The following is a 12,338-nucleotide window of genomic DNA, read 5'->3' on the forward strand; positions in this document are numbered from 1 at the left end:
GTCCAGGGACCACTGCAGCTCAGGGGCTGCTTGGACTGCTGGCAACTCATATTCCAGCTGTGGGCAGGCTTCGCTGAAAAATAAAAAGGATTGGGCCCCTCATTGAAAAAAACCCCGAAGATCAGGCCCCTTGCCATAACAGCAATGGAAAAATGAAACCCCATCATTTCAATTAAAACCCACTGTTTCAATTTACGGGACATGGAATGCAACCCTAAGGACTAAAACCCTGTCATGTGTACAAGCATGCTGATTCATCAGGTATTGTAATACCTAAGTAAGTGATTCTCAGCCAGGCTGATGGGATACCTGAAATTCTGCAAGATCCTTTGAAGGGTGTTCGAGGAAGTATGTGGAGATAAGGAAATAATGGCAGACTCAGGCTCTCCATGCCTGGCTACTCCCCTGTCCCCGCTGCCTGCCCTTTTGCAAGGAGGTAAGCAATATAATAAATACATTTTTTTTCCACTCAATTCACAAAAGTTATGGAGGGGTTCCTTGAGTCTAAAACATGCTAAGAACCACTAGTCTAAGTATTAGATGCCTTGTCTACATTTAACTTCTTTGGGATAAGGCTAGATTTCAAAGAAATTTCTTAGAAGCTTTCTTGCTTAGGCCTTGCACCATCAGAGCATTAGGCTTTTTATTCAAAAGACAGATTCAATTTGACCAGCTTAGGGATAGCATTAGATTCAGACTTCTTTAAGATCTATGTTTGGGCATTGCACCACCTCCACCACTATCATAGGAAGCTACGGTGTGTCCTGGATTTTGGTTACCTAAAGTTGTTTTGCTCCTCATAATCTTTACTTCAGCAAAATTCTCAGAAAAACTAATAACAGTTAAAGGTAGGATAACAGGATTTACTTCCCCATTAGTGAACTGGAGGAAAAGGATATGAACAGAAGGTTAGGAAAGCAAAAAGTCAACTTCATGGAACAATGAGGAGGATTTTTTTAATGATATTTTATTATGTGTCTCTGTAAGGAATAGACCAACAACCATATAAAAGCTTACAAAGATGGTTAACCTTCAACACTATAAATGTTTTAATGTGACAAAGGAAATTCACAATTCTGCATCTTTTGACTTTTACAGGGTGAAGGGACATAGCCTTCAAAAATGACATGCCAATTACATATTTAACAGGAGACATTTACAATTGTTGCTAAACCTTTACTTTTAATGGAAGTCAATAAATCTGCCTTGCAGATTTAGAAGTGAAAAATACATTAGCACCAACACATTAGTCTTTTACACTTCCTTAATTTTAGTGGTCTTGACCAGCAATGACAGGAAAGTATAGAAGCACCCTTGAAAACATAATACAATCCAGCAGTAACATCATGGCAATTGTTGACATTAAGGTATTCAAAATTCTTCAGATGCCCTGTACTCTGGTCATAACTAATCAGTACAGAAATATATCATTTAAAGCCAAATGATACCAATGAATTAACCAATAGTTCCAACATTTTTGATTTGTTTGGTTATTTTTGGTGTGAATCATCAGACTCATCCCAGTTTCTGTCCATGTTGAGGTAGTTGAAACAGGGAAGTCTTTCTCGTTTTATGGACTTCATCTTAGAAAGGAGGGTAAACTTTGATACTGGGAGCAATCAGTGCTTTTTAAATTGGCTAGTATTCAACTAATAGAACACAGTGTTGTTTTATTTAGTGTTGAAGTTTTAATATAGCACCATGGAGATATGTTTTGAAGATGGAATTTGGTAAAAAAAAAAAAAGCAAAAAGCATTTTTATTGTACTTTGTGTAATAGCAAAACCCCCCACAAAACCTTTAAATCAAATTACTTTTTTATTCCCAGAAATTTTGTTAATAAATAACTGGGATATGGACAATCACCTGTACTAGCTGACAAAGTTAAAACAAAAGGAGCACCGATGGAGTGTGAATTTGTTTGCTAGGGTTTCAGAAGGAGCGTATCTTTGATTTATAAGAAGCAAACTGGGCCAATGTCCACACCAAATTCTTGATCAGGACCACCAATATCGATGGGTGCAATATCAATCAAGGGCAGCCTCATGGTCTTGCGTGTTTTATATTCAAAGACAGTTTTACTCCATTCACCAGTGTGTTTCTGTAAAAATTTAAAACAGAAAAGCGTGTCAAAGAAACCCTATGCAGTACAATGTGGAGATTATATTTTACTGAAATTCACACTTGCTCTTTTCACATTAGCATGTGGTTTATTCCTCCACCTTTCAATCTCTTGTATTTTCCCAGTCAGTATCTTTTTAGACAGGCATTATATAGAGTATCTTTATATTTGTGTCCAAAATATGATATGTATTTTCTACACAAGTAGGGGACTGGTTCCCTGATTCTTAGAACAGATTTATGCTTCATTGCCTAAGTGAAGTCCACAGGACTGCCTACAGGACTTATGTAGCTATAGGACTTACGTATAACTACAGTTTTTGGCACTTCCATGCAGTGGGGATTTCACATAGCTATGCTTGCACTGTGTTTCTCTTCTAAACATGCTCAGTAGGCTGTACTATGGCTGTCTAGGCTTTGGAGGCATACACATAATTGCAGATGGGGTTTGACACTGGAGGAGAAGTCCTTCTCACCTTTTACCTTTTACCTCAATAGGGCTCATTCCTAGCAAGGGAGAGATCTAAGCTCTAGGTGTTCCTCACTCAGAGTAAGGTTTTATGCTGCTCAGTGAAGTATTCTAGACATTACCCAGAGTGCTCTCCAACTCTTCTCTTGAAGCTGGCCCACTGGGCAGCCAGGAGGGGTAGATATGTGGGGCAGCTGAATTGAGGGGAAGTTATATTCTTCATAAACTCTCTCACTTCCAGTGCATTTTAACTCCTCTTCCACTCTGAATTTTTGTTTGGGAAATCTACCCCCTAATAGTCAATGCTTAAGGATTGTTTCTGGAGTAAACATACCATGGAAGATAGTATTGCATTCAGACATACCATGCTTCAGTGCATATGCTACTTTCCAAAATGATAGTGGTGTAGCCTTGTTTGTGCAGTGGTTTAATCAGATTAATTAGTGCTGCTTCTCAAAAAACTCTACCTCCTGAATCAGAAGCAGAATAGATGCATATTAATTTTTTCTGCTGCTTTGTGCTGCTGCTTATCTTGGGTGTGGTGCCATGTGAATGGGGATATTCTGCTTTTGGTTTGGAAGACTGCACGTGGAACAACGAGAGAAGTTTGAGTGTACTGGTACTTGACATAAGTCTGTGTTACAGAGCTGCCCTTAGTAGACTACACAGTGTTAATTTGCATTTGTGAAGGGAGCAGGATCAACATTTCAGCACAACTTTAGTTAGTTTTCAAAACTGGGCAAGGCATTTGGACATTAAAGAGGGAAGGCCTTTAATAAAGAAGAGATCTGAATAGCAAGCAAAGGGTAGACCATAAGCATGAACTGCATTACAAGAGAAGCATGATGCCTTCCAGACCTGCCTGTTCTTTTTGTTGGTGAGATACCATTTACTATAAATCTTTAAAGTGTTTTATACCGCTTCTTGCTGTAGGGAATCATATGAACTAGCTTTTTTGTCTCCATTAATTCTGGGAACCATCCATGGGTTCTTCTATTCTCTGTCTGACCCCTTTCATTTCCTACTTAGTTTACTCTGATTGTCAAGCTTCTGGAGTACCAGGGCTGCAACTGTGTCCTGATTTTACATAGGCCAGGAAAGGGTTGGGGTAGTTCTTACTTATTCCTCTGCACCTGCATTAGCTAGGGTACAATGTAGCCCCCCCCCATACGGGATCCAACCCACTATGATACAGAAGTTGTGTTTACTTACCGTACAACCATCTTCCAGAACTGCATATGTGAATTTGCTGTTTCCTTCAGCCTTGATTTCACTTTCAATAGAGCTCATCAGTTTCAGAGCTTTCTTAACATTTCCACTGGCCTGATCCATGTAAGCAATACTATTTTTGCAGTGATATGTGATATTCTGAGAAGCTCGGCTAGAGAGAACTCTCAGGAACGCCAGCTGAACATCTGAGACATCTTCTGGAAGGTCTGAATCTCCATAGTTGAACTGTGGTGCAACACAAAAATATATTATTTTACTTCCATCTCTGGTAATCAATCTGCCACCCAGTGAATATGTACTACCATGCAATAAATTTAATTAAAGATTTTACTGAAATAGCTATACTACAAATCAGGCTATTCAATGAGATGATCTAACATGTCCTACCTGAAAGCCACCATCCATAGATTCTCCAAACCATATGTGTTTCTTTTCACCATCTGTACTTGTCCACCACTTCTTATGTGGCACACTCCTGGGATTAGCACTGATGCATGTCTCACCCGTTTCCATATTACAGTACACTTTAATAGCATCCAACTTGCAACCTTGATTAGGATCAATCCAGTATTCTCCTACAGAAAGATAAAAAAAGAAGTCTTTTTATTTCCCCAAAGACATGTAGTAAGCACGAAGTACCTTATCTTTGACTGAGAATAGGGCAAATCAAACTAGTAACACAAAAATAATACATTTTATTTCATTCAACTAGTCTAAAGAAAGGTCAGAGGATATGCAGTGCTGACAGCAAGGAAGCAAATTTTAATTTGGACATGACAAGTATAGACACCATAATCTAATCGGTATAGATATACTTTTCAGAACAGAACTATAAAGAAAAAAAATCAGTGCCAGAGTAAAAAAAAAATCTAACATACCACTCTTGAATTCAGGATGGCAGAATTTCAGATCTCTGCAGTTACGAGCAGGATTTTTCCGTGAGCCATCAGGACTAATGATGTTTTCAATCTGGCTATTAATTGATTTCATTGAAGATAAAATTTCATTTATGTTGATCTTTTCATCACTTGGCTGGTCATTGTAGAATGGATACACAAATCCTTTTTCCGGCCCGTCTCCCGTACCACAGCATGGACCAGTAACTCCAGGAGGACCAGGGAGACCAGGTGGGCCAGGTGGGCCCTAGGAAATAAAGAAAATAATATTGGAGTAAGAATTAAGCCAAGATTTAAAAAGCCATAAGAGTATGCTATGGACCACAAATATGAAGCTAAGAAGAAGGCGAGTTATAGACAAACTTGTATTTATTTATTTATTTTTACCAGCTAGTCATAGTAAAAGCCAAACTGGGACAAGCCTGGGCCCATTTTTTTCCTAGTTCAGAGACTAAGTGCGGCTCGTATTGTTAAAGCTGGATTGTAGGGAAGGAGGTATGCTAGGAGCTTTTGCACCACTGTGACCATATCAGCCACAAAATGACTAATAAACGGAGGCAATGCTACTGCCTCCACCACTGCTTTATATCCTCTATTACTCCCTCTAAGGGACATGACTGGTATAGCACAGTTCCTACTTCATCCTGAACAACATACATTTCAAAGCAGGAAGCCTGTACTGTAAAGAAAGCTGGAGTTCCTGATTTCCCACTTAAATGGGAGAGTTCGGTGCTCATCCAAAGCCCAATGAAGTCAATGGGAATATTTGAACAAGGCTTCTCATGCTTGGTATCTTTCTCAGCTTAGACCTATTGGTCAGATCACTTCTACACTAGCAGCAGCTCCAGAGTATGTTCCTATGTACATATTTAAAAAAGAATGATTTGCATTTTTACTTTTTAAAGAGGAATAATCTGTTTAACTGATGGAATACTTGCTGCTCACTTACCGCAGCACCAGTGTCACCTCGATTACCACGAGGACCTGGAGGACCTATGGGACCTGCGTAACCACTTATACCATCTTTTCCAGGAGGCCCAGATGGTCCAGGAGGACCCTAGAATAAAAGCAGATACAGGTGAATAACAACAACAACTAATCAACATGTAGAAAGTATGATAAAATAATTTCGTTTGTGTGTTTCCCTGAATGTCAGCTTTTGTGTTTTTATTTCAAAAGATTTGAATAAGATTAATAGAAATCTATGAAGCAGACATGTAACAGTATGAAACTGTTATAGGCAATCCTACTTACCCTGGCACCCATAGCTCCTGGATTTCCATTTGAACCTGGTGGACCCAATGCACCCTGTTAAAATAAGACAGATTCCTTACTTAATAAAAGCAGTGTAGGGATAGGGCCAAGTCCCCAAGGTGAAGCTGAAGCAGTGACTTCTGGTTGCTGTCATAGTCACATATGCGAACATGCAGCTGCCAGCAGCAGCAGCCACTTTTATTCATCGCCCACTGCAAATTGTCTATTGGTACACCCCACTCCCAGTTACACCACTGCTTAACAATAATGATAACAAAGATAATAATAGTATAATGAAGATAATAATAATAGTATTACTCTCTAATCGTATCCATGCATCAGAAATATCTATGATGTTCTAAACAGAAAACGTATCAGTGATATAATGTCCTAGTCCAATGGCTAAAGACTCCAGTGGGAGCCTTCCCACTGATTTGGGTAAGGCCCTATATCCATTGAAATCCTGTAGCCTTATATTACTATTATAACTATGATATCTGCAAGATAATTTCAAGGATTCTGCAAGTAAATTTAAAAAAAATAAGAGTAAATGACCACTAATTTTAGGTGAACTTCCAAAGAGTAAAGCATATACTGAAATAAAGTTAGTAACTTTTCTTCGAAAAATCCAGAATATGAAACTATTAGATATCCCTTTATCCATTCTGCAAGCAAACCACAAGAGTCAGATGCCACCGTATGATATTAGTAAGTGACTTTTTAGGCTGTGGCATCTATAACCTACATTTTATATTTTTGCCATTACAATTCAAACATTGATATATGGCTAGAATGGTTGGTCAGGGATGATTCTGAAAGGGGCTGGACTATAGGACTTTATGAGGTTCCTTCCATCCCTAATTTCCTTTGATACTATATGATACTTGGCTCACTGGCCAAGTTTGTGGATGACACCAAGTTATGGGGGAGCGTAGTCATGCTTGAAGATAAGCTACAGATACAGGTGGACCTAGACAGGCTAGCAAGCTGGGCAGATTGGAACCTGGTGCAGTTCAACATTGAGAAATGTAAAGTGCTCTACCGCGGGATGAGCAACCCCCAACAGACCTACAGGCTTGGTGGCACCAAATTGACTAGCACCACAAATGAAAGGGACCTTTAAAAGCTTTAATGCAAAGTCTGGTCCTACAAGCTAGAATTCCAGGGTGCTGGAGCAGCTTCAGTGCTCATGCATAGGTGCCCTCCATTGTGAGGTACAAGAAAAATGCATGTTAGCTAAGTAGCATGTTTTCTGTGATGCTTTAATGCACACTAAAATAGGCTAATGCACATTAAAGTGTACACTTAGAGATGCCCAATATCCATAAAAATTATTTAACCTAAAGAAAGCTAAACCAATAATCCCAAAACATTTTAACAAATGCAGCTTTGTTTCCTAGAAAACTAACCAAATCATTGTGATATTTATTCTTATTTTTTCTTATACTTATTTTTCCAGTTTGTTGATCGGGTCCTGGTATAATGTAGGGACTGAATACATTGAGCATTCTACTACACAGTTATTTTTACTTAGTCATTTACATAAGGTTAAATTCAGTTTTCAGTTGCCTGACATTGAAATGCTGCAATTTTGAGAAGAATTTCATTTTTATTATGCAGTTCAACATAATGCAAGATACATACAGGGGGGCCAGGGAGGCCTGGGGTGCCAGGATGTCCTCTGTGACCCTTAATGCCATTCATGCCACGCTCACCAGCTTCACCTTTTTCACCACGAGCACCTGGGGGACCCTTTAAAAATAATTTTTTAATGAAAATTAAAAAACAACCCGGGAAAAACTTCAAACAAACAGAAAATGATAAATTGATCTTCAAAGTGGTTTCCATGGAGACTTACAGTAGTACCACGGAGACCAGCAGGACCAGGAGGACCAGCAGGACCCTGAGGACCCTGTGAAATTGGAAGATGATAATTATCATCAGATACAGTTACCATTGTCCTTTTTTTTCTAGATAGGTAGAATGCATTAAGGCTAGGACTGATTAGAAAGCATGGGATAGGTCTACAAACTTAAACTCCATTTTTTGTTGTGGTGGTGGTGTTGAGGCAAATTATAGTAATTACATTGAGACAGTGTCTCTTGGTATCTTAAGAAGTAAATAGGTTTGTATACACAACAACTTCCTCTCCTTGGTATTCCTCTTATGGGATCCCATTATTAAAAATCTGTAATACTAGTAGACTAATGATCAAGATTTTTCCACAGCTCTGTTTTCCTTTACTGCATAAAGCAGATTGCAGAAGCCAAAGCAATGCAAATAGACATTGCATTGCTTCTTTGTCTTTGTCTTTTTCACTTACCTGAAATCCTCTTTCACCTCCTTTTCCTGCTGGACCGGTGTTACCAGGGGGGCCAGGATGACCAGGTGGACCAGGCATACCAGGAGAACCATTTTCACCACGGTCACCCTTTGGTCCTGAGGATCCATCACGACCTGGCAAACCATCTGATCCAGGATTACCCTGAAAACCAGAGTGGTACAAGTTTAAATAGTAACAGTATTATGGAATAGTCAACATGTTTTAGAGCTTATTGGGAAAATGATCCGCACAATCAGAAAATAGGTATAAGAGAATTAATTGCTGCCCTTACAGGAGCAGTTTGTGAGCAGCCCTTCTGCAAGGCTTGAGGAAAGGAGCATACAAAAAGGTTACATTTGCCCCCTTAGGTAGTTTTACATGGGCCTGTAACCCTGCAGTCTCAGTGCTTATAAGAAGGTTCAGAGTGTTACTTGTTCTCTACCAACTGGGACAGAACCATAGCCCTCAAACTGGGTAGGTTGTACTGGAGCAATAAGCTTCATCATCATATATGAGACTAGACTCTACTTAATTCTCTTATGTATTAGTCTCTTCAGGGAGGATTTTTTAATGAGGCACAATCATTTCCCAAATTTCTCCATAAATTGGACTGTGTACAATTTACAATCTAGCACAAAGATCTGAAACATCTGCTTACATCTCTGCCAGGCTCTCCTGGTAAGCCTCTTAGACCAGCAGCACCATTTTGACCTGGTGGACCACGCTCTCCTGGACTGCCATTCACTCCTGGTTTACCATCTTCACCCTGAACATCAAATGAAACGATTTCATTAAGACTGATTTTTCCTAATGTCATCAAATGTTCCAATTTTCTATTTCTCCTTACCATCAAATGCAGTGTCCTGCATGAAGAGTACAAGCACTCTGAACAGAGATGTGTAGTTAAGTTTGACAGATTATCATGATAAAACCTCAGTAACGGTGATTAAATGAAATATAAGAAAAAAATCTGGCCTCACAGATGTGTGATGTGACTGACCAACTTTTCCTCCTCCTTTTAACATCACACATTCATGGTGTGCAAAGGTGCTTCTTGGGTATGGTATAATTCTGCAGTGTACATTAAAAGGTTGGTACAAAGTACATCAAAATATTATGTGTACAAATCCAATATAGTTAAAGGCTAATACAAAATAATAAACAACCATTGTAAACAGTGATTTTAAACTTTCAGAGTTATTTTGACCAACTCTGAAAAAAAAATCATAAATATACAAACAACACTGTATTAGTGGTATAACACAATACTAGCCAAAATATGTAAAATATTTTTGTTCTCTTTTTTAATTTAATTAGGCCTTGAAAGTGATATTTTATTTGGGTTTTATTTCTTTAACAAGATTCATAAGGATAATTAAACAAGGGTCACTAGGTGAAGTTAATACTAAAGAATCGCTTCAAGAATTTCATCAGCTTTTTTACTTTACAAGACATAAAAACAAGAAATCTGGTAGAACTGGAGACGTGAGGGATTAGAGTTTTGGTGCATGTGATGAGAAGATGATAAGGAGTTTTCGGTTGGGTGAAGTTGGTCATATTTTTTAAAATCCTCACATTGATCCAAGAATATTGGTACCATTGATCAAAGGCAGTTCTAGATTTAAAAACAAAGCTAAATGTAGGGAAAATTTAGATTTAGATATGAATATGAATTTTGAAGTTCATGCCACACTGAGACAAGTCCAGAATTGCTTGGTCAATTTTCATTTAGCTCCAGATCTCCAAAGGTATTTAACTACTTCATTCCTAGTTAAGTACTTAATTTTTTAATTCTAAAAGTTGATTGAGAAGCTAGTTGCTTAAATACCTTTGTGGATCTGGACTCTTCACTCATCCAAAACTTTAACTGATATTGGTAGAAACTGGCTTAAATGCTAATTATATAGTCTTTGACCTAATAGTTGGAAAATTTGGCACATTCATCACATGTGGAACTCAGGACTGTTCTTACAGGCTGAAAATCTCCTAGGTATTTCTAGAATGAAGTTAATGGTATTATCTTTGAAGGTAATTCCTTCAATATATCTCCACTCACCTTTGGTCCAGGTTGACCGGGAGTGCCCTGTAGGCCACGTGAGCCTGGTAATCCTACTTGACCACGTACGCCCACTAGACCCTGAGGGCCTGGAAGGCCTGTTTGACCCTGTTGAAAATAATTTGGCTAAATTAATAACTGCTGGATATTTTTGAAAACATGGCTTTTTGTCATCTTTTAGCATTCATCAGGAAGCCTCTTTTGATGACGTGCTTACTAACTTTTATTTATAGGTTTAAAGAATCCTGCAAAGTAATTTGCTTACTTGTTCTCCTCGTCCTCCTGGTGGACCTTTTTCACCTGGTGGGCCAGGTTCACCTTTTAGACCAGCACCGCCTGGGCTGCCAGGTGGACCAGTGTGACCTGCTGGACCAGGAGGGCCATCCTTGCCTGCAGCTCCAGCATGACCAGGTGGCCCTGGATTACCCTATAAATGTAAAAAGAAAAGAATGAGATAAAGTATCTGATATGATAAATACTACTTCATGATGATCATTTCTCATTGTCCATGTTCAGCAACTATAAAAAAAATATGTTGCTTGTTTTACTGTCAAATGTAAACATAGACATAACTTGAGGCATCTGAGGTTGAAATTGCTTTGATTTGCTTTCACCATAAAAAGTTTATTCCTTTCCTACTGACTTAAGTCTAGATTTTGTTTTACCTCTCCTTAATTATGTTTTAAAATTTGGCTCTTCTAAGTGGTTATCTAGACATTGGTGGTACTGGTCAGTTTCTGGAATTATTCAACCATTTCATATCCTAGAACTCTCTTTGTCACTATGTCATAGACATGGAAAAAATGCTTTGGACATGTGGAAAGTCTGATACAATACCTATTAAAGTTAATAGAGGTATTGGAGCCTATATACCCATCTTGGTATTTTTATCGATCAAGCAGTAAAACAAGAACTGTAATATAGGTCTAAGTAAAAAGCCATAATAATCTGTTAAGGAAATTATGAGCTTCCAGGAAATAAGACCTTACATCAGCATTTCCTTAACAGATTTAGCATGATAATTTATGTTCAGTAGATTCATATTTACTTTTTAATCACAAAAATAGGATAAACAGAATAAATTCTATGCTTTCTCAATTATTTTTAAAGAATCCATAACCGTAGTGTGTATTATGGAAATCAGAGATAAGATATATATGAAGAGTAGCATTTTTTTTCAAATAGGGATGATTTATAAAACTTGGTCAAGGGTATTATGCAACAACTTCTTATTACAGTGGATCAGTGTGCACCTGCAGGTCTCTTATCTTCATACTGTGGAAGGGAAGGTCTCATGGAACATTTTCCTTCCTAATACTTCTATCACTAGTTGTTTGGTTTTGATACAGTTTTTTCTATAAACAATGAAAAAACACATAGAGTCTCAGCTGTCATCACTCTGAAAATGACTGACAGAATACTGAAAGCTTTGGGAGAGGAGAGAAAGACAAAACTGTGCACCCTAAACTCTGCACTTCTTGTATTATAGAAAAGTGAGAGAGAGAACAGGACATTTTTGACCAACCAAAGATGTAATCCAACCACCACTGGAGCTATTGGAAAGATCCTAATAATGCTAATGAAGGAGCAAGCTTAAAAAAAAGAAGAGTATTAAGGAAGTAAATAAAAGAATGCTATTACCAGGAATAAATCTATTTCTACGGAGACACTTCAGTTTCATTATACCCCACCATATGTTTTATTTATGCCAACGTGTAAAGATATGTTTTAGGTGCACTTGAAAGGTAAGTATGAACGAATGACAATATAACTTACATTATTACCAGGGGGACCAGGCAGACCACGAGGACCAGGGAAACCACCTGAGCCCTACAAACAAACATTTCAAACATAAATACTAAAACATTGAAAAGTCAAAAACTTATTTCTGTATACAATTCTGTATTTTGTATGTTAGTAATAAAGCAAGGCCTGTTGTTGTGGTCCAGTGGTAGACTTGTTTTCTACACTGGAGATACCGGTTTCCTTC

The 12,338-nt window shown here is 38.1% G+C and overlaps 1 protein-coding gene across 6 annotated transcripts in view; it reads right to left on the minus strand.

Annotated features, from left to right (window-relative positions):
* Nucleotides 1-946: 946 nt before the first annotated feature.
* COL3A1 (collagen type III alpha 1 chain) overlaps nucleotides 947-12,338 on the minus strand; it is a 75,012-nt gene continuing 63,620 nt past the window's right edge. For all 6 annotated transcript variants that reach the window (XM_019553836.1, XM_019553834.1, XM_019553832.1 and 3 more), the window contains 13 exons: nucleotides 12,125-12,178; nucleotides 10,614-10,775; nucleotides 10,349-10,456; nucleotides 8,951-9,058; nucleotides 8,293-8,454; nucleotides 7,828-7,881; nucleotides 7,614-7,721; nucleotides 5,970-6,023; nucleotides 5,665-5,772; nucleotides 4,698-4,962; nucleotides 4,207-4,394; nucleotides 3,802-4,044; nucleotides 947-2,100 (listed from right to left, as the gene is read on the minus strand). In XM_019553836.1, coding sequence (XP_019409381.1) covers nucleotides 1,954-2,100; nucleotides 3,802-4,044; nucleotides 4,207-4,394; nucleotides 4,698-4,962; nucleotides 5,665-5,772; nucleotides 5,970-6,023; nucleotides 7,614-7,721; nucleotides 7,828-7,881; nucleotides 8,293-8,454; nucleotides 8,951-9,058; nucleotides 10,349-10,456; nucleotides 10,614-10,775; nucleotides 12,125-12,178 — 1,761 coding nt within the window. In that variant the 3' untranslated portion in view covers nucleotides 947-1,953. The remainder of the gene's footprint in view (nucleotides 2,101-3,801; nucleotides 4,045-4,206; nucleotides 4,395-4,697; nucleotides 4,963-5,664; nucleotides 5,773-5,969; nucleotides 6,024-7,613; nucleotides 7,722-7,827; nucleotides 7,882-8,292; nucleotides 8,455-8,950; nucleotides 9,059-10,348; nucleotides 10,457-10,613; nucleotides 10,776-12,124; nucleotides 12,179-12,338) is intronic.

Source organism: Crocodylus porosus, unplaced genomic scaffold (assembly GCF_001723895.1).
Source record: "Crocodylus porosus isolate Cpor-Errol unplaced genomic scaffold, CroPor_comp1, whole genome shotgun sequence".
Classification (NCBI taxonomy): domain Eukaryota; kingdom Metazoa; phylum Chordata; order Crocodylia; family Crocodylidae; genus Crocodylus; species Crocodylus porosus.